Raw genomic sequence first — 21,267 nt, 5'->3', positions numbered from 1 at the left:
TGTGTGTTCACGTGCATATGGTGTATATGTCATTATAGTAAACAGTAAACAGTGTTCCTTGAGGCACCTGTTGTGTCGCAGAAACAACCAAAAGGGCGGTTTTGAGTGCTTTGTTAGGTTTTTATATGCCTGTCTGTTTGTGGAAAGAAATGATCAAGATCATGGCTACACTAATTTGCATTCACAGTCATAAATCCTTTTTTAAAATTTCTAGTTGGAATAACAATGAAGTCCTGAGTGGCCCAGGAGCACATCAAAAAATAAGAACTTAAAACTTGTTTAAAATTTTAATTTCAAAGGCATTTTTTTCTGCACTGCAGCTTGAGTCACTCTGTTGCACTACTTTGGTCTGAGGCACGTCATCTGAACTAGAAGCACTAATATTTGTGCTAGTTAACGGATAGTAGCAATACCAAGTGATGGTGGTAGTCCCTGTCAAAGAGTCTCTTTTATAACACCGTAGTACTTGTAAGTTCTACAATACTAAAAGTGTATTTTTTGATCTGGGTTTATCTCTTCCTTGCAAAGCAATTTTGACATTTTCTTTTTTAAACTTCCTGAAGTAGATAAAATCAATCAAGTACACCGTGCGCTCTTGACTTTTCTTATTTCGGTAGCAGTCAGATGGATATAAAGAGAGTGGGACTTGACTGAGTGGTTTTATAAAACTTAATAGATGCCGATCAATTCATTTCCATACAAAAACAATATACATACTAAGAATATCACTTTACAGCCTCTACTTCACAGTTTATTAGGCAATCATTTCAAATGGATACCATTAACCACTTCTCAGTAACTGGAATTTTTGGATGAGCACTTTTCTGCAACAGAGAAAATTTAAACCTGTGGTACTCAACATGTAAATGACTCTGTCCACTCAAACCCTCGAGGCACGTAGCTCCCCCACAACTGCTGAATGTTCAGGAACACAATCAAAAGAAATGTAATCTCTCGCATGTAACACTTTTATATCTTTGTGCGGATACTCGATGGTGAAATAATGGAGTCGGGAATGATTGTCTTCTGGGGTCATACATCAATCATCTACGTAATAACAAAGTGACATTCCAGGTTCACTGAGTACCAATGTACCAATTATGTAAGATAATTTTTGGATTTGGTTTAGATAATTCTGTTTCCTTGGAAGGACTGGGAGGTGAACGAAAGAATAAAGTATCAATCTCTCTGTCTGTTTATACCTCAGGGCCAAGGAGGCTGAGCAGCTGAAACAGGACCTGCTGGAAGCCAGGGATTCTGAGCGCAGAGCAAAAAACAAGCTGCTGGAGATTACCAGCAAGGCTGTCTATGTGGTAACTGACCCAAGGCACACACACAGGCTTGATCTTCACATATTCTTCAAACGCATAGGTAGATAACGTAATTCATGCAGTACATAGTATCTGAAAAGGTCAGATATGAGTGTTCACGATCAAACAGGGAGGCTGAAACTATTCACAATCTGTTTTCAGAAATACATCAGTAAGCCAATAATCAAGTAAAATGACCATATATTTTCTCATATTACCGAATCAGTTATACCATTTTACCTTTTGATCTGTGTACAGAGGATCAGAAAAGATAAAAGATATGCCCTTCATGACATCCTAAAGCACAAAATGATGTCACAAACCCCAACACACTTTTCCTACATGCATGCAAAACCAAAAAAAGCAGCATAATCATACATTATTGAGAATTTAAAGGAATGTCTGCTTAAAAATAACCAATACACCATTCATTGCATCTCTGTGTTTATAAAGATCACTCTAAATGTAATATACTTTTTTGTAATTTATATTTCTAAAGATTATGTTTCCTCCATAGTTCTTTGATATACTTTATGTATAATTTCCTAAAAGATTATCCATAAAAAATAACAAGTGACACAGAGAGAAAATATCTTCTGTGGAAAACCATCAACAAATGGTGGTGCAGGTGCACATGCAGTGTAGTTTCACAGAATGATAATGTATCCCCATCTGGAAAATTGTGTGTTGTGGGTCTTAAATATGACATGAGCATATAGGGTTACCAGTTTTATCTGGACTCCTTAAAACACACATGTTCACACACTGACACATGCAATTGTTTTCATACAAAGCCAAACAGAACAGGAGATACTTGCAAAAGACCAGGCACCACATCAGGCAGCCTACACAAGGGCTTTCAGCATGTTAAAAACCCACACATTCCACATTCATTAGCCTGTGCGTGCGCGCACACACACACACACACACACACACACACACACACACACACACACACACACACACACACACACACATTGAGATACTGGTGATTGATATAATATGAATGAGGATCCTAAAGAAATATATAAAGACATACTAGTGCACTTACACATTACACAATTTACATTTTGGTGTATTAGGTTGTGACATATGCATTTCAAAAAATTTAATCAAACCCTAAAAGCACATTTTTATCAGCTCATGTGCCCTTCTTCACTTTGTCTGTTACTATTGTGTCCTTGTGTCATATTTTCACACATTGTTGCTCATACACTCTGCAAAAACCACATATTTTTATTCTGTCTTGCTCGCTTTTGTTTCTCTTTCTATCATTTTTATGTCTGAAAGTAATGCCTTTTTTCCCCTATTTGTAATTTAAGATTACTGTCACTTCATAAACCTCTACCTCATTGTTTTTTTTTTCCAATCCTAGTCCCCAGGACTGGCACCTGACAGCATGCCTCAAGATGTCAGCTTCAGTAGAGAAAACCTCAGTTTTGACTTTAAAGATACTGACATGAAACGTCTATCCATGGAGATCGAGAAGGAGAAGTAAGTAGCCAATTCTGTGCTGATCCTACTTATTATTTTGACTTAAAACTGCACCTTCTCACTTTCTGGTTGTGTGGCTCCACCTATTTGCAGTTGTCATTGGAAGGAATTAATCAGTTGAAAAGAAATACATATTTTAAGTGCTTTTGAATAACCTCAGAATATGCTTGAGAAAGATTTAAATTGGTCCAGGAGCACCATCATTTTAAATATGCACATTTTAATTCAGGGCTCTGGTGAATATTTGACCCCTCAGCATTAACTGAAGTTGTTCTGCTGCCCGTATTTGGCCATTTTATTTCAGTAGTTCTTGTAGGTCACTGTTTGCAGACAGGAAAAAGTACATTTTGACAAGTGTGACCCTGACTGTACGGTTGGGTAAATTACCTGGGTCTTAGTTGTCATCTAATTGGGTAATTAGTTTTTTTTTTTTTTTCAAAGAGTAGGATTGCAGGGCAGCAGCTAGCTGGTAATTTTTCACAAAACCAGAAAACTGCAGCGGAGTTGAGAGACACATGCTGTAAAATAGCTGATTGATTTTTGTTGTTTTTCATTTAAGTATTTCTGGTAGCTAAAATAATAATTAAAAAAACAAACACTTGTATACATGTAAAAGTGAAATATTTGAACAACAGGGTGAGAGTAATGGTAAATAAAATGGTAAATGGCCTGCATTTGTATAGCGCTTTTCTAGTCCATAGGACCCCAAAGCGCTTTACACTACATTCAGTCATCCACCCATTCACACACACATTCACACACTGGCGATAGCAAGCTACATTGTAGCCACAGCTGCCCTGGGGCGCACTGACAGAGGCGAGGCTGCCGGACACAGGCGCCACCGGGCCCTCTGACCACCACCAGTAGGCAAACACGGGGTTAGTATCTTGCCCAAGGATATTGGGCATGCAGCCAGGATGCAGCCTGGGATCGAACCACCGACCTTCTGATTAGTGGCTGACCTGCTCTGCAACCTGAGCTACAGCCACCCCATGTACTAATGTACTAAAAAAATTATTACAGTGTAAATTCAGGTTTTTACGAATGTGTTTCTCTCTAAAATAGCAATTCAGGTCAGTGAGAGGCAACTGATTTATCCAGAAGAGAACTGCATTATGATGAACTTGTCCACTGTACAAACCTGAAACCTATGTGTAATAGCTGACCTGTACGATGTGTAGAGCACAAAAAATTAGTTACAGTCAAATGACAGGTCATCGATTTATTAATGGAGATACTTTTAATGTGCCTCATGCAGAAATGCATGTGCTGCTCTTATTTTTTCTGCAGGAATAGTGGGTCTCTGGGTACGTAGTAATTTAATCTTACACACTAACTCAGGTCCCATTAATATCTGCGTTTTGATAGACATTTCAATATGGTATTAAATTGCCCTGATAGAAGTAAAAAAAAAAAAAAGAAAGAAAGAAAGAAAATGAAGGAAGAAGAGAAAAAAAATGAGAATGTACATGAAGTCAGGATGTGTGTGAACTACCTTGCAAAACCCATGCAGAGATTTTTTTGTGTTCCAATGTCTGTGTAGAAATGTGTCTAAAAGCTAAAACACTGAAGAATGTAAACACGCATGCATGTATACTTTTTGTATCGGGGGGTTCTCCTCCCTCCCTCTGACATTTAGTATTTAGTATTTAGTATTTATTTATTTATTGTCATTGTCAAGAACAATGAAATTGCGTTTGGGGCTTCCATACAACCCCAAAAAAAGAAGAAAATAATAAATACCCCTTAAAACCCAAGTGTACATTACATGTTAAGTTCAGTTCAGTTCTGCTCTGTTTCATTAAAATACCAGTGTTATTGATTGGAACAGAAATACAGAAATGTACAATTTCTAGGAAACAATGTGTTGCAAATCTTATTCATGTAATGCATAATTCATTTAAATAAGTTGCTCCACAAATGTTGCATTCTGAAAAGTAAACTCATGTAAATACATATGCACAAAAATTCTCCTTTCCACACATCTCAGTTCTTTAGTAAGTACAGACAGTAGCATTTTAACAATGGTACACACTGCTAGTAAGTCTGGTTTGTTGTGCCTGATGCGTGTGTTTTCAGCAGTTTCACCATTACTATAGTGTGCTAAAGTAGCAAGTGATAAAAATTATTTATTACATTTTTCCAGCTCATTTTCCCCCTCTGCATTCACACGCATACCCAGCTCCACTTGATTAAAATTTCTCCACATTGTTGCCAACTTTATTACAATAAGAAGAGATCATTTAAAATGACTGAACATGATTTATTGAAGAAGAGAGTTTGAGTTTCTATTTGACTATTAGACTTCAATGAAGCTACATAGCAGAGCAGAGTGTGGCAATGGTAGGAAGTAGGACAGGACCCCCCGGAGTCCACATGTTTATGGTGGCAGAGATGAAGCAGGTGGAAGCCGAGATGGGAAGGACGTGGGTTGCAGGAAAGAGAGTCGGAGAGTTAGAATGACAGAGGAGCAGTGAGGTTTAAAGCACACAGAACACAAGCTGATTGGCTGACAGGAAGAAAGAAGAATAAAAATTGGTGATAGAAATGAGCGATGATGACAAAATTCAGTTTGAAAGTGTGGGAAAGAGGAAGTCATGGACAGGATAGACTAGCAGCACAGACTCCCAAGAATGCAGGCAAATGTGGGAATACAGATCTTCCTTATTGAACTTGCACATAAGCTTCTTTTAGTGATTTTTTTCAAAGCGCCCATTTTTTAATGCCCAAAAAGTTACACACTTTTTTCTCCCAGCAGCACATTCAGCTCATCACTTGGCAGCAGAATGAGCTGCACATGCAAACGTACTAGATCTTTGAAGATATAATAATTTTTAAATGCGAATATAGCTGAAATCAAAGGTTAGCTATTGCCTTTAGCTTATCTACGTAGCGATGTTGTCAGATTACATCACAGTGGGAAAATAAGGATTTTATCAAAACATCAACTTGGTCAACAGTCACTGTTTCATGCTCATTCTATTGTCTGATACCAGAAACTGAAAATTATGTGATGAAAACAGCCTTCTTGGGTATTATATGCAAGGACAGAAGGACAGCTGACACAGTGATGTCATGGATATGCTAATTACCGCGAGATGTCACTGTGGCAGGCTTTAGCTACTTCCTACAGACTGCTGGCAGTACATTTTCAAATGGAAAAGGACATTCTGTCTTTATCTTTAGTTAAACAGAATTTATATCAAAACTTGAATCCACATATTCTGTCTTTTTGTACGATGTCATATTATAGTGTTATACCGCTTTTAAAGCCAAACTTTTAATGTGTCCTTTGGCGGCCTATTTGATATGAAATCATATGGTGTAATTCTGGACTTAATTTAAGCTTATTGTCACTGTGTTTATTCTTAATGACCATGGAAATAATGGCTGTTTCTCAACTGGCAATTTGTTCATGCATAGGGTTGAGTACATGGAGAAGAGCAAGCACCTGCAGGAACAGCTGAATGAGCTGAAGACGGAAATTGAAAGTCTGAAGCTGAAAGAGAGGGAGACTTCTCTAGACATCATTCACAATCAGAACACAGAACAGGGGACCAGCAAGCACAGTAACTTTAAAAAGGTAACTCCCAGCTCAGCTGCCACATAAACATACACAGTCCTTAAAAAATAAGATGTTTCCCAGTAACCTTGGCTTGTCTGTCCATATTTGTGTTCACACAGAAATAGTTTTCAATAGGCCTTCAGATCCAAAACAGAAATCTGATTACCTCTGCTGTTTACCTCGAGGTTATATATTGGAAAAACGAATAATCAGATATTACACTACATAAATAAACACCCACACATCTGACAAAAAAAACCCATCTTTCTGAATTTTGAAAGTAAAATTTCAAGATGTCAGTGGGTGCATGGGCACTAGCAGTGCAGTTGCAGAGGAGAAGAGATAAGAAAGTGTGAGTAAAGCTGTCTCAGCAGCTACTACTATTTCAAGCTAATCTGACTTTAGTTTTAGGGGGAGGCAAACTGCTACTGATGCCAGGTACATGTGATCATTATTTTAATTAAAAACAGCAAATCTTGAAGCATAAAGTGGTTCTGGAAGTGAAGCAAATGCATTGGATATTTTTCTCATGGTTAATGAATATAAATGAGCACTAAAACATCTAATGAAGTGAGAAACACATCACTACATTTACAGTTATTTAAGCCATTCAACTGCTATCCAATGAGCTTACATGAGCCACATTTACAGTATTATGAAGTTTAAATAAACTCTGAATACTTCCTGGATGGCCCCCTCCTATTGTAGCGACAACAACTGTATATAAAAGATGGACTTAGCAACCAGGTCTAAAAAAATAAAGCTGTTGTTTCTAGTAGCAGGGCAACGACTATATGTGCAAAAACCAAGTATTCATGAATTTATGGTCTCAGTCACTCAAGTCTTATTGAGCTATTTTGTAAATTATGGTGCTCATTTGAGTCAAAAAGAAGGTTAAAGCAGGGTAAGCTACAGGGGTTATGTTTGTGATTGACAGGCAGCCATGAGCATGCAGTGCGATGTATTTCCAAATCATATATACCTGTTGCTGTGACACATCTGGTTCCAAAGACAAAAAATGCACCAGATAAAGAGGTCAGCTCAAGGCTTCACGTTGGAACAACAGGTGACGTCACAGTAGCCTACTTGTGTCCATCTTTTAGGTACAGTCTTTGTGAAAATCTGTGCGTTTGCATTCATCTTATAGCAACTCCATTAGTATTAGCGATTTCATCTCACCCAGTCTCTGGTTTAGTAATGATATAAAAACAGTAGATGTGACAGGCTCTTGGCCTGTGGGATATTTCATAATTGATTGGTCAAAGTCAGCAGCATTGTTATAAAAAGATTATATTTCCGCTGTCCTCTGATGAACTGGCAGATTAGACTTGTTCTCCTTTATCCTACCACTCCAGTATCTCTCTAATTTAAATAAAAGTATCAAATAAAAATTTGGGTTGTTCACAGCACATTGTGTAACAAAAGAGCCCACCCTCCTTCGTTTTGTCTCTTGAGTGTAAAATACGCTTGTTAGGGGGAGCACTAATTGATTTTTGCTTGGTGATTAGTCATTTGGATTGATGGGGGCACCTCTGACATGCAAGTGGAAAAGGAGCTGAGTTAAAAGTGTTGCTTTAATTGAACCAGAGGCGTTGGCATTTATCTTGTTAGTGAGGGAAGGGGCCAGGCCTCGTGGCATTGCAGGGGGAAGGGAAAAGAAATCAAGAGTGAGGAAGCTAAGTCAGCTTTGCTAAAAGAGGTGAGAAGTTTAGGGAAGGCGGGGGGCGCACTAAAAAGGAAGAGGAGTTTGAAGGAGGCTGAGTCACGGATAAGTTCCAAGAATGCACTGTGAAGTTAGTGACCAGGGGGTGGTTGGGGTGAGGAGGAGACGGTGGGAAAAGAAGAGCAGAGGGAATGTGGAACGAAGCACAGATCACTGAGCCCAAAGCATCAGGACCAGCTGCAACCCCGGGCAAAGTTTTCTCCTCCCAGACTCACTCTCCCCCTTTGGATGATTAATGAACGTTCCTTTGACACGGCACAGTGCCTTTGCACTTCATCCAGGCCACAGTTTCTGTTTTGTTAGCACCAGGGCTTACAGAGAGCTCATTCTCTGTAAATAAGTCTCAATACAAGAGCTTTAGAGATTCTGTGTGAAGTTTAAGAGAGGCAGTGCTTTTTTTATGCTATATGTGGCAGTCCATTCAGACCGTATGAAGTGGCAGACAAAGGAGGTTAGCTATTGTACAAAAGCATTTCTTTTCTGGAAATATCTTGCTGCTGTGTCTTTCATAGCACTAATACCTGGAACATCGAGGAAAGAGTTTTTGCTCTTTCTAAAGTGGAGTTTGTGACCAGTGTGGAGAAAAATGCTCGAGAGTTAGATACAGATAAGCATGCGGTCAGACTTTAACACACACAAATATAGCTCAGGCTTTCTGTCAGCAGGGACACTAGAAGGTGATCAGTAAACATAACACTGCTAATCCATCCCTTCCCACACATTATCTGTTTGGATTTGCTTAAGTCCCTCAATCAGCACATTCCCCAGAAAAAACTGGATTTCCTGAACTGTCCTCCTTCATCCCCCGTGTAATATTGACTTTGGCAGTCGGTTTAATTCCCTTTGCCCTGCAGATGTTAAAAAGAGAAACTAGTTTGCCCAGCCAATTTGCCTTGGTGCGGTCTTATGCAGTATTAGATAAGTCAACGGTTAGCTTCACCTGAATGGTTAAAGCACAGCCAGTGACCCGAATTAATCCATCACCAGCTCATTTAAACCTGGAGAGAAAGACAATTAACAGTTTTTTCTCTGACTGGCATTGATCTCCCACTTCTCTCCTCATCTGTTTGATTGTCTGTAGCAGAGAGCTGGAAAACCTGCAAAGTTGTGTTGTACCCTGATTGAGTTGTAAACCTTAATAGAGGCAGATTTTCTTTCAGTTTCTGGATATTATAATCTATGTAGGGTGTATCAACAACATTGCATGCCTTTACACCATCAGAGATTCATTACAATCAGAATAACCTTCGGGGTATATTTGCAGTAAACACGCCAAAGAATCTCCAATTATCCTCTTCTTGTGATCATTTAGTCTTTTGATTAGTCAAGGGAAACAAGTCAGATTATGTGTTTGGCTTTTCTAGTGTCTAATTAAAAGTGCTTCATCAGAGAAATAATTGGATTACACATGCATGTGTGTACATTCAGAATTACAGCTACCTGCTAACCAATTTTTTGTCAAATCACATTTCTTATTGTGTCAGTATGTATAAGCATGCTGACCATCTGCACGCTGCACTCTTTTTATGGTGTCTTGGTTGAAAGTCAGGGTCTTGCACACACTGTGTGTATTGGGAATAGACAGAAGGATTAGATCAGGCAAAAAGGCTAAGGGAAAGGCCAGGCGATGACTTTCATGATCAGAATCTCCAATAAAGATTTCTGTCTTTTTACTTATTTTGATTGCTTGCCAGAATACTCCTCCTCTTGTGTTTATTTTTACCCCTCATATAAAACCTCACCACACCTTTGTTATTGATTCTTACACAGCTTACACTACAGAGCACCAAGTCCAGGGTTGCCTTCTTTGAGGAACTTTAAACAACAGAGCTGCAGAGATGAGGATGAACAACTGCCAAGAACCTCTTCTATATGCACTCCTGGTCAGTTGAAAAGACAGATCACCCTGCAAGGCTTTATGGTTTTCTTCTTCCTAAAAAACACTGTGGACAAAAAGACAAAACAAAAAAATGCCCACTGCCTTAATCTGCACCAAATCTTCGTGCCTTGCGTATGCACAAACAAGAATGCATGCCTGTTCCTGCACTAAATCTTAAATTCATTCTTAAAATGAGTGCTTGTTTACAGTGAGAGTGTGTTTCATACAGCACAAGCTCCAGGAATGTTTTGAAGTGAACTTGTGTGTGGGATTTGTTATTGTCAGAGAATAAGCATTGACAGTGAAAAAGGGAGTGAAACTGCACTGTTCCTTTTCGACTCTGAGTCTGATGTGGTTATATTTGTGGTGCTTAAATTGGTTATTATATCTTGCCCAGCTCTGTATTGTCCGATTGCAGAGCTGTTTCACAATTCAAGAAGAAATTAACGTGAACAGATCTGAGCAAGAGAGGTGATGATTACATATCGATCCCACTTTGAAGCAAATGTTTAATATTTAGTGTTGTAAACAACAACTGATCTTAAACTTCCCGCTGCTTCAACACTGACCATTTGTTATAGTCAACTTTACTGATAATCCCAATGGATTCCGCCGTTGAAATTGAATGTTTGACCATTAAATACTGGTCATTTAGGGAGCCATTTTAATTTTATTGTTTGTGGTTTCTTTTTCTCAACACTAAAATGTATCTTTATAACCAGGAATTTGCCTTAGCTGTGTTGTGTGAGCAGTGTTTGTCTCAGAAAGCATGTCCATGTGTTAATCATGAGGCCTTAATACCTACATATATGTATTGTATACATAGAGATGTCACGCTACATATCTCTAGCTGCCTTGCGCATATAGTTATTGTGTCCTTACATAATGCACCGGGTGCACTGTGTTATACTCTTGAAAATGAGGAAATGGTCATTTTTACTAGGTGGTTCTTGGAATTTAAACTGGATCAAGGAAGTGTAATACCTTAGATGTGAGCTTTTGTCACATCTGAGATCCATCTCAGCTTTTTTATTGTATTTTCTGTTTTTTGTTTTTTTTGTTTTTACTTTTTTGTGACCACAACCACTTTTTTAAAAACATAAATTAGCATCTATTTTGAATTAATGTGTCTTTTTGAATTAATGTGTTCTTTCCCACTGAAAGCAATTTATTCTGGAGAATTATAATGTGATATATATATATATATATATATACCTACCTTCTGACTGCATTTAGCAAGGATAATAAGCAGTATTTAATGAAACTGTGGGTAAAGTTACAGTATCTATTTTACGTATCCATACATTTTCATAAAAACATGAGATTTGTAAGTTTTGCATATCAAATAAAAGTATATCAGGTATGATTTTTGTGTGTGTTGTGAATATCTTTTCACATCAAACGACTTTTTCTTATTATGGCAGACTTTGATGAATGTCAGCTTTGATATGGCTGGTGCACCCAGATGATTTTCACTTAACCCAAAAAGACATTCAATTACACCTTTAAAAAATCAAGTGTTATGTAAGCGCCCTCCATCCTGTGCCAGATCACATACTTTGCTTCCTTGAGTGACAAGGTGCTTGCGTATGTGTGTTTGTATGCCTATGGATGTGTGGGAGAGCGCCATGTGATGCATGGCCCCTGCAGTCATTTTCATGCCTCTGTGTGTTGTGTGTCACCGCATTAACCCTTAAATGTATGTTTCTGCTTGTGGCTTTGTGTCTCTCAGTCAGAATGACTTGCACTGAGTTCAAGGGGCTTCTCCATAACCATGCCTCCTCTGGTCTGCAACTGAAGTATGGCTACCTTTGGTTTGTAAGTGTTGTGACACTTTAAGCAGTGTCTTCAGGAGCTTAGCCCCTGCAGAGGGACAAGGGTGGAGAGTGTGCAGGGCTATCAGACAAACTGACAGATACACAGATTCTTCTTCATTGCTGCCTCCCCCTCAACATGTCTCTGAGGGAGAGTGAAAAGGGGCGGGGATGGGGAGGATCACATCTTTTGTCATTTATCCATTCTCAGAGGATCACAGTTAATGTCACACCTGCACACAGCGATGTGAGTACACAAATACACAACTTGCAGCATATTGGAAAAGGTTTGCAGTTTACCACAGGGCTGGGGAAGCTGACGAGCACTGCACTGAATCTGCCAAGTGCTTGAATTTAGCACAAGCACAAACAATAGAAAGGGAAAACCCTTCTCACATAATCCAGGGATAGCCTGCATTTAGGGAACCAATTCATGGATCAAATGTATGATGCAGTAGCAGTTTTACTGGCTGCTACTATAACCATTAAAATATCTTTATTATACTTTTACAATTTACGATGTAAATGTAAGGATATAGCCATGTAATAAACGTTAACTGCCAGTGCCTAATTAAATTTTGAATTGAACCGTTAAATTACTTTGCGGGTAGATGCACTGATTATTTTCATGTACCAAACACAAAAGATTTAGTAGAAAACTCACAAGAACTCTTAAGATGTTTAATACATATAGCTCAACCCTTTTTTCAAGCATGTACAAATTAAGTAATCAAAAATGCCTTTCATTTATTTTATTTTACTAAATGATGTTGCATGTAGCTTAGGTAAAAAACCAAATAGGTACTGTTGTTATGTAGCTTCCTAATTCAAATGCATAGGCATCAGAAAAATAGAGAATATGGTTTCATTTATAAAACTGTGCATAGGATCCGTACTAAAATAGGAAATGCACAAAAGCAGAAAACGCCTCTAGAATATTGATGTGTGAAATAATCCTTCTGATCAGTGGCTCTTTATCATGGAAACAAGCAAGAGAACAACAAGAGGCTCATTGTCCAGAAAATGTGTTTATGGATTCCTCAGTTTTAGTTCCAGTTTATGTTATTGCCAAAGATACTTGTAAAAATCTCATATTAATATATTATTAATCCTCATATTTAACAGTTTCAGGAATTGTTAGGTTATTACTACCATCAACATTTTAGCAAACTTTCAGTGACCAGCTTATCCCAACCTGAAACATTTTCTTTCACGTCTCATCTGCCGTGTCCTCCCGTGACATTTTGAGCTCCACAAACTAAACCATCCATTGTGTGTTTTATCTGCACCAGCTATGGTGGGGCTTGCTACATCCTGTGGGCTTATCAACTGCTTCCTCAAATCTACTCCCATTTGCTAATCTCTTCCCACCCATACCTGTCCTAATATATGCCAGCTATGAAATCCTTTAGTCTTTTCCCTTTATATTGTTATGGACAAATCCAGCAGTATATTTAAATCAGGTGACAAATCTATTTCTTCCTGAGCGATTTTTTTACTTGAGCTTTTATGTTAGCTGTCTTGGTAAGCTTAGACAACTGTCTAAGCTTACCAGTCCTCGCCATAAAAACACTCATTTATCAACTTCATAAGTTGGCATCAGAGCCGGTTTCTGCCAATTTTAATTGTGTAGATGATCCAGACCTAATCGAGTACTTTTAGCTGCATATTCTCACCACAGAAGTGACCGAAAACAGGACAGAAGGTGTTTAAACTGAGAAATGTTATGATGTTAAGACAGAGGCAGCAAGCATTCCTGGTGTTGGTGCCCAGTCCGTCGCAGAGCTAATACAAAGACATAAACAACCAATCTTGCTCACATTTATACTTATGGCTAATTTAGAATTGCCAGTTAATCTAACCCATGCTTGTCTTTGGGAGGAAGCTAAAGTTCCTTGAGAGAGTGCACACAAGCAGACCATGCAAGACCTATGCAAAAGGGGCCCTTTGGCTGTTAGATGTGAAATTGACTGTTATCATGCCTGTCTCAGATATGTCTGAGAAACTTTGTTTTGGTGAGTCATCTCTAACTATTTAGAAAATGCGGAATTCCATGACTATATTTTAATGTTCAAGCTCTGCAAATCAAAGCCTTCCAGTTGGTTGTGTGGTAATAAGCCAAAGGAAGGGTTTTGTAGGTCTAAAAATATCATATTTCTGTTATTTAGCTTGGATGACTGAATTTGGTGCCAAGTTATGCTTGTGTGCTCCAAGCATATGAAAATGCCTGATAGTACTGGTTTTCGGCTCTGGTGTGTCAATAAACGAATTGTAAGTGACTCCATCACAGTTAAGAAAATACTCTTAATATTACAATAAAAACAAATAAATATTTTGTGAATAGTGTAGAGATTTTAAAAAAAAATGTTCATGAAATAATCTCGGTCTGATGTGGGTGTAAACTTTGCCTACACAGGAATCTCAATAAGGCTTTTTTTCTAAGTGGGTTTTAGAAGTCATGTCAGTGCATTAGAGTTGTGATTTATGAACGGAATAACCACACTTTGAAACATAATTTAAATATCCACACATATACTGTACATCTGCAGTATATATTGACATATTTGAGTAAAACATTTATTTTTCAGCGTCTTTTGCCAAATTGAGGACGTTCCATTGAGTTTTTCTGTATGAAATGCTTCCTCACTGTGCCTCAGCATGTGGGGGTGATGTGTAGCAGCCTGACTGGTCCTGTCTTATTTACTAGATGTTGAGTATGAATCTTCTTGACATTATTCTTTTCAGATTTTCCTCATGCATGTATTCAGTTGATAGTGCATCACCTCGCCTTACACATATGTTTAGCGTGATTAAATTTTTCCAGTCCCTGGGCACTCTGTATGGTAGCAGCGAGGGTTGTATAGGATATAAAAGACTTGGAAGCTTCGCCTTGCTTCATCACTTGCTGGAGTTTGTGTATTTCTCACAGCCATGCACCCACACTCTGACAAACACACACTTACTCACACACACCCATAGAATCAAAAAATTCTTCTCGGTCCTTCCAGCCAAATTAGTATCTTCTTTCATTCCAGGATGCAGATGTCAGTGAAATACCTGTGGAAAATCGCCATGATTGGGTTCATTATGTTTCCTGCAGTTAGCAGGAATGGAAATGAGTTTGGTATTTTAGGCTGAAGAAATAAATAAATAAATTCTCCCTTTTCAACATATCAACTTGTTAGACTCATGAAGTGCTGCTGTCTACCTGTTTTTACATTTCTAGACTACTTGATGAAAAGCTACGAATAAATTTCCTTCTGACTGAAAGATAATGATAAACTCTGTTTTAGTTGTCTCTGCCCATTCTAATCTATACTATGAATATTTGCTTGTCTCTCTCATCATGATATAGATAAATCAAACTAAGAGGTATCCACTCTCTTTTCTTGCTTTATCAGTTATCTTTTTTTTTTTTTTTTTTAAATAAATCTGCTTTCCATGTCCGCTCCAGTGCTTCTGTGAGTGTCAGTGGACATCATAATCAGTCCATGCTCAACACTTCCCTCTGCACTCGAGCATAAAGTAAAAGAGTGTCTGCCTGTAAAGAATATCTAAGCAGCAAGACTATTAATGAGTCTATAACAAGTCAAGTCAATTTATTTTTCTTTTAGTGCCAAATCACAACAACACCAGTCTCAAGGCATTTTATATTGTAAGGCCAAGACCCTACAATAATACAGAGAAAACCCCAACAATCAGATGACGCCCCTGTGATGACAGTGGGAAGGAAGAACTCCCTTTTAACTGGAAGAAACCTCCAGCAGAACCAGACTCAGGGAGGGCCGACCAACTATGGATGCATATTATTTATAAGAAATAAAGAATTTGTAAATATTAGAGGCTAAATAGAACACAAATTGTATTATTTCTTTCACCAGTTCCAAAAACGAATCATTTGTGTACATACCCCAAGATGCTGTTCAGTACATCTCGCAATTTGTTTCTTCTTTCGCCTTTCATCTACTGCTCAGATTAGCCACTAGTGGCTTGTTTGGTTTGTCAGTCTGATTTTAAACCCACAAACTAGCCAAAAGAGGTGGGGTGGGCGTCCAGACAAGTATTGGAGGTATTAATTAGGTTGTAAAAGAGAAACCACATGTCACTTGTTCATCTATCTTGACCTGTTTGTCTGACCCACTTCTACCTGGTTGCTATGGTGTTGCAGAGCATGCATTAGTTGTGCTCTGGGAGAACAGGTTTTTGTTTTCCTGCTTAAGGCCTTTTTTTGATTTCACTGTGTACTTGGTTTTTCAAAGCGTGTCACCTCACCTTGTATCTCATCAGTAACAGTCTGACCCTCAGACGTAAGCTATTTCAGGAGCTTTCCTACAGTAACAACATTTTTAATTCAATTTCTTTCTAGTAACTTTTTTCCCCCTTGTTTTTAAAAAATTTTAAAAATCTCGTGGTATTTCATAAAGTTAGCTAAAACCTAGTAAAAAAATATTAGTTTGTTACTGGAAGCATGGCTATTCACATAAAATATAAGCAGATAGTCACAAATGAAAATCTGTTAAGAATTGTTCAAAAATTATAAACACCTAAATCTAAATTCTTGGAGTAAAAGCAAATGGATCTTAGGAGTCTGAAATGGTAGATTTTCAGATGCATTTGTTTGCAGGTATCCATTGTACTCGCTCTACAAATGAAAGTGCAGTTTAGGATATTTGAAATGAAAAGGTCAATGCGCACACACACACACGTGTGTGTGTGTGAATGCAGCTACTTTTTGTGCCAAAAAAAGTGTCATGATTAAGTTGCAGTGAGGCACCTTTTACAGTTAGGCAGACTCACGGTCGCCAATTGTCGCCTCTTTTGTTGGTGCTAGATTTGACCAGGAGGGATGCTCTATTGTTGTGTTTTGTTGTTTGGCTGACAGACAACTAATGTTGTGCTCTGCATTTGAAAGGTTGCACAGCAGCTAAATAGAGGACTTGACAAATTTCCTTTTTTCCCAACACAACCTAAATATGCTTAAAAGACTGTAAATTGTTCATGTATACCTCAGTTTAAAGCGTTCATAGTAAACAGCTAATTGTGTAACAGTGTCAGAAAATTTTTCCTAAATGCAAAATTGGGAAGATTTTGAATATATCATCACTCACAGTACATAAAACCATCAAAAGACTAGGAATCTGGAGAAATCTCTGTGTGCGAGGGATACGACCTAAAATCAATACAGGATCATTAATTTTGGGCCCTCAAGCAGAACTGCATTAAAACAGGCATGATTGAAATCACTGCATGGGCTCAGGAACACACCAGAAAGACAGTTCACCTTGCCATCTACGAATGCACATTAAACCAAATCATGCAAATAAGAAACCAGATTGAACATGATATAAAAACACTGCTGCCTTCTCTGGACCAATGATCATTTAAAATAGACTGAAGCGTATAAAACTGTTCCTCAGTCAATCTTAAACATTTAAATTATTATTTGGATAACATAGACAGTACAACCTCCAGACAAAGAGGGGAGCAAACATCTGGCTTATTATCACTATTTACCTCAAAAGTCTTCACTTCTGATGGTATGTTTGTTTGTTAGTTTCTATGCAATTGAAAGATGGCACATCTGGAAAGACTCCATCAGTGCTAGAAGATATATACTGTACAGATTTAGAGCAACATATGCTCCTTTACATTTTGTATTTTTCAGGAGAAGAAAATGATAAACATCATACTGAATCTATTATAGCAACTTGACTTGTCAGGGTAAGGAGTCCGGGTGCTGAACTGGCCTGCCTGCAGCCCAAATCTTTCACTAGCTGAAAATATTTGGCACATGATGATATAAAAAATAAAATAAAGATGGCCCTTAATTGCTGAATAGCTACAATCCTACACCAGACAAGAACAATGGACAATTATTCTCTCCCAAAAGTACATAAACTCATTTCCAGATTTTTATGGACTCTTTTTAACAGAAGAGTTGATGCTAAACATGGCCCTGTCCCAACTTGCTTTAGACATGTTGCTGCCATCAAATTCCAAATAAGCTCATATTTTTCATAAAATACCACATTTTCTCAGTTTCTGTTTTCTATGTCTTGCTTTGAATAAAGTATTGATTTATGAGATTTGCAATAATTTAGTTCATTTAGTCCTAACATTTCTGGAATTGAGTTTCTACACAAGTGACTGTACCAGCTGTTATGTTGCTATACCTTGATTTTTCCCACCAGTCTTTAAAGGACAGCAATATAAATCTTGCATTCAGACATGGTGTAGTGGATGTTTCTTAGAATGTAGGGCAAGTTCTACTTTAGAAGTCACACATTAAAAAGCTGAATTTGATTAAACCTACAGCCGGGGCTGCTGTGTTCGGTCGGCCATCTAATAATAGGTTGACAACATGGATGGGAATCCTGTTATATTTATATATACAATGCCTTACAAAGAGAGTGTATTATAAAAGTCTAAAGTATATTGTATTTATTTAATTTTTATTTGACATGTTTAAATGATGCGTTTCAGAAGGAATTTGTGGCTTTTGGGGTACAAGCAGCATAGAGGAGAAACAAGCTAACATTTTGTCTTTTACCATGGAGTCTTTGAAATAAAATAAATAAATAAAAATGCCAGCCCAATCCTTTCAGGACTGATTTCTATTTTGGTATGAAATCAAAATGGAAAAATAAGAAAGTGTTATTGAATCCAAGTATGCCAATTTTGGTTCATTTGTACTCTGGGGAATTTGGATGTAATATGGTGTTATGTAACGAGCAGGGATTGGGGCAGAATGCAGCGCAGAAGGCTGTGTTGCACTGGAGTTATGCGAGTTGCATTGCTCATTCATGTGCCTCACTCTGTCTCTCCAAGCTGCTAGCCTTCTAACACCCTTGTGGCAGACATCCCAATATCCCTCGTTGAGTGTAAGACGTTCACACACTTGGCATAGGGTTCTTCTCTCTTGATGTTCATATTTCTCTGTTTCTTAACAACAAAAGAAACATAACTCAAAACACTGTCAGCTCTGGAAGTGCTCCTACTGAGCCCTTGTTTTTAGGCTGGCAGTCAAACATCACATTTCAATTCTGCTTTATGCATTTCCCTTTCTGTCTAAAATCTATACTTGTGCATGGAATCTTTCTCGTCCTTCAGACTTGTCATCTCCATATTCCTGTGAGTTTTCTTCTTTTCTGCTGTTCTTTTTCTCCCCATTGCTGCCCAATTCTCTGCGGCCACCAAAACAGCAAATTAGACAAAGACCTCAAAGAAAAAATGCCACTAAAAATTGTCATATGACTCACTTCGCCACAACAAAAACATGCATTGTGAAGTAGCATGAGCCTGTCTACAGTGTTATAATTAGACTGTCCCCTCGTAGCCATTACTTGACTCAGCAGCTACTGTCAATATGTCCCTTTTTTCAGCTTTTCTCTTCCCTTTGTCTGTGATGTGAATCATGCCCCCCCTCCACCACGTTATAGGTTGTGGTTTCGTGACCTACTTGTCAGAGAGTGTAACATTTTCAGGCTTGTCACTTCTTTGCTTTCTACAGACATCACTGATTTGCATAGATGACACCTCATTACTCAGTCTGTGTGGTTTCTATATAAAACCATAGCCAGAATTGACCGGTAAACACTTTTGCAGTCTCAACTGCAAAAGTGTTATAGAGAATATACACCTCGCCAGTCCTGGGTTGGACACCTTTCTGCCGTCAGAACGTCTGTAATTCTTCATGGTATCGCTTCAACAAGGTGCTGGAAATATTCCTCAGATATTTTGTTCCATATTGATATGACAGCATCACACAGTTGTTGGAGATCTGTCAGCTGCATATCCATGATGCAAATCTCGTGTTCCACCATATCCCAAAGGGTTTCTATTGAACTGAGATCTACTGGTTGTGTAAACCACTTGAGCACAATGAGAGCCCACTGTCACACTCAAGGGTCTGAGATGATCTGGTCATAAAGAGACCCTCATGCTCAGCAGCAATGCTCAACTGGTAGTATTGGGTCCAAAGTATGCCAAGAAAATATCCCTCACACTGCTAAATTCTGACCCTACCATCTGAATATTACAACAAAAACACAGACTCAACAGAACAGACAACATTTTCCTAGTCTTCTCTGTGAACCTATGCAAAGTGTAGCCTTAGTTTCCTGTTCTGAGCTGATAGGATGTGTATTTCTGCATTCAAAGATGTTCTTCTGTATATCTTGGTTATAACAAGTGGTAATTTGAGTTAATGTTGCCTTACTGTCAGCTTGAAGGAGTCAGTCTATTCTCCTTTTATTTCTGACATCAATAAAGCATTTTCATTCAGAGAACTGCTGCTCACTGTATATTGTCTGTTTCTTAGATCATTCTCTATAAACAGTACAGGTGGTAGTTTGCGAAAATCCCAGTAGATCAGGATTCCCTGAAATAGTCAGATCAGCTTGTCTGGCGCCAGCAACCATGCCATGTTCAAAGTCACTTAAATCCCACTTTCCACCCATTCTGATGCTCAGTGTCAGTTTGAACTTCAGCAGGCCATCTTTGTCATGTCTGCATGGCTAAATGCATTGAGTTCCTGTCATGTTACTGGCTGATGAGATATCTGTGTTATACAAGAAGGTCATTAGGCTGACCTAATAAATTGGCTAATTAATGTACATTAAGGTACTGGCAGCTTGGTCTACCAGTATGAAAGTATTGCAGAACGTGGAATAATTTAAATAACTGTTACAAAGGAGTGCAATTAATGATATAAAATTAAAGAACATGACCAATAAAAAAAAAATGAATATGGCAATTCAAGAAGGTTGTTATTATATATATTCAATTCAAAACTATATTTTTGCTTTTAGTGTAATAAAGAAAAAGGCTGTTTTGAGTACGGGTTAAATTTTTTACAGTTTGGGTAAAATAGAAGTTCTGAAAGTGTAAAATTCCCCAAATACATTAAAGAAAACCCCAGAAACCTGCTGTGCTTTGCTACAGTGGCTAGTTACTGAGCTAGGTTTGGACAATTTCTTTGAGGGATTAGGGTTTTAGAAAATGGGTTATAATTTCAGTGGAATACTGTTATTATTGGCGTGGCAATATTCCAGTACAGCTTCCAAAAAAGGGAAAAAAGCCAAATGCAGCTTTAATAAAGGTGATGAAAGCATGTTAGGAAAATGGTTAACCCCCCTTGGCTCATATTTACAGTCTTCCAAGGTTTCTTAAGAGTGAGATTTGAGTGCCATCTCAGTTCCTGAGTACTGGAGCAGCACTGTTGTTTTATTAATAAGGAGGTCGCTCATTTATAGAGGGGTCCTCTGGGCTATTAATTCTGGATAGACATAAAAGACCACAGAAATTGGATAAGCCACTGATATTTGAAATGTAAAACGAAGCAGGAAGTTAAGGATTTGCTGAAATTGTATCACCCAGTAGCTCATATATTTTCTAACTATACTATAGATTTTCTCTAATTTTTGCATTAGAATGTTGAAAGACTATTGTTGGGAAATGAATTATGTCTCAAAACAGTGAAA

The 21,267-nt window shown here is 38.0% G+C and overlaps 1 protein-coding gene across 1 annotated transcript in view; it reads left to right on the top strand.

Annotated features, from left to right (window-relative positions):
- The window catches only part of nf2a (NF2, moesin-ezrin-radixin like (MERLIN) tumor suppressor a), a 31,547-nt gene extending 20,238 nt beyond the window's left edge, over positions 1–11,309 (top strand). Inside the window, exons 13-16 of the mRNA XM_026187186.1 lie at positions 1,208–1,313; positions 2,686–2,804; positions 6,228–6,387; positions 9,863–11,309. Of these exons, the coding sequence (XP_026042971.1) occupies positions 1,208–1,313; positions 2,686–2,804; positions 6,228–6,387; positions 9,863–9,913 (436 nt within the window). The 3' untranslated portion in view covers positions 9,914–11,309. The remainder of the gene's footprint in view (positions 1–1,207; positions 1,314–2,685; positions 2,805–6,227; positions 6,388–9,862) is intronic.
- Positions 11,310–21,267: the final 9,958 nt, after the last annotated feature.

This window comes from Astatotilapia calliptera, chromosome 12, assembly GCF_900246225.1.
Source record: "Astatotilapia calliptera chromosome 12, fAstCal1.2, whole genome shotgun sequence".
NCBI classification, from domain to species: Eukaryota; Metazoa; Chordata; class Actinopteri; order Cichliformes; family Cichlidae; genus Astatotilapia; species Astatotilapia calliptera.
This window is presented reverse-complemented; position numbering and strand designations above follow the sequence as displayed.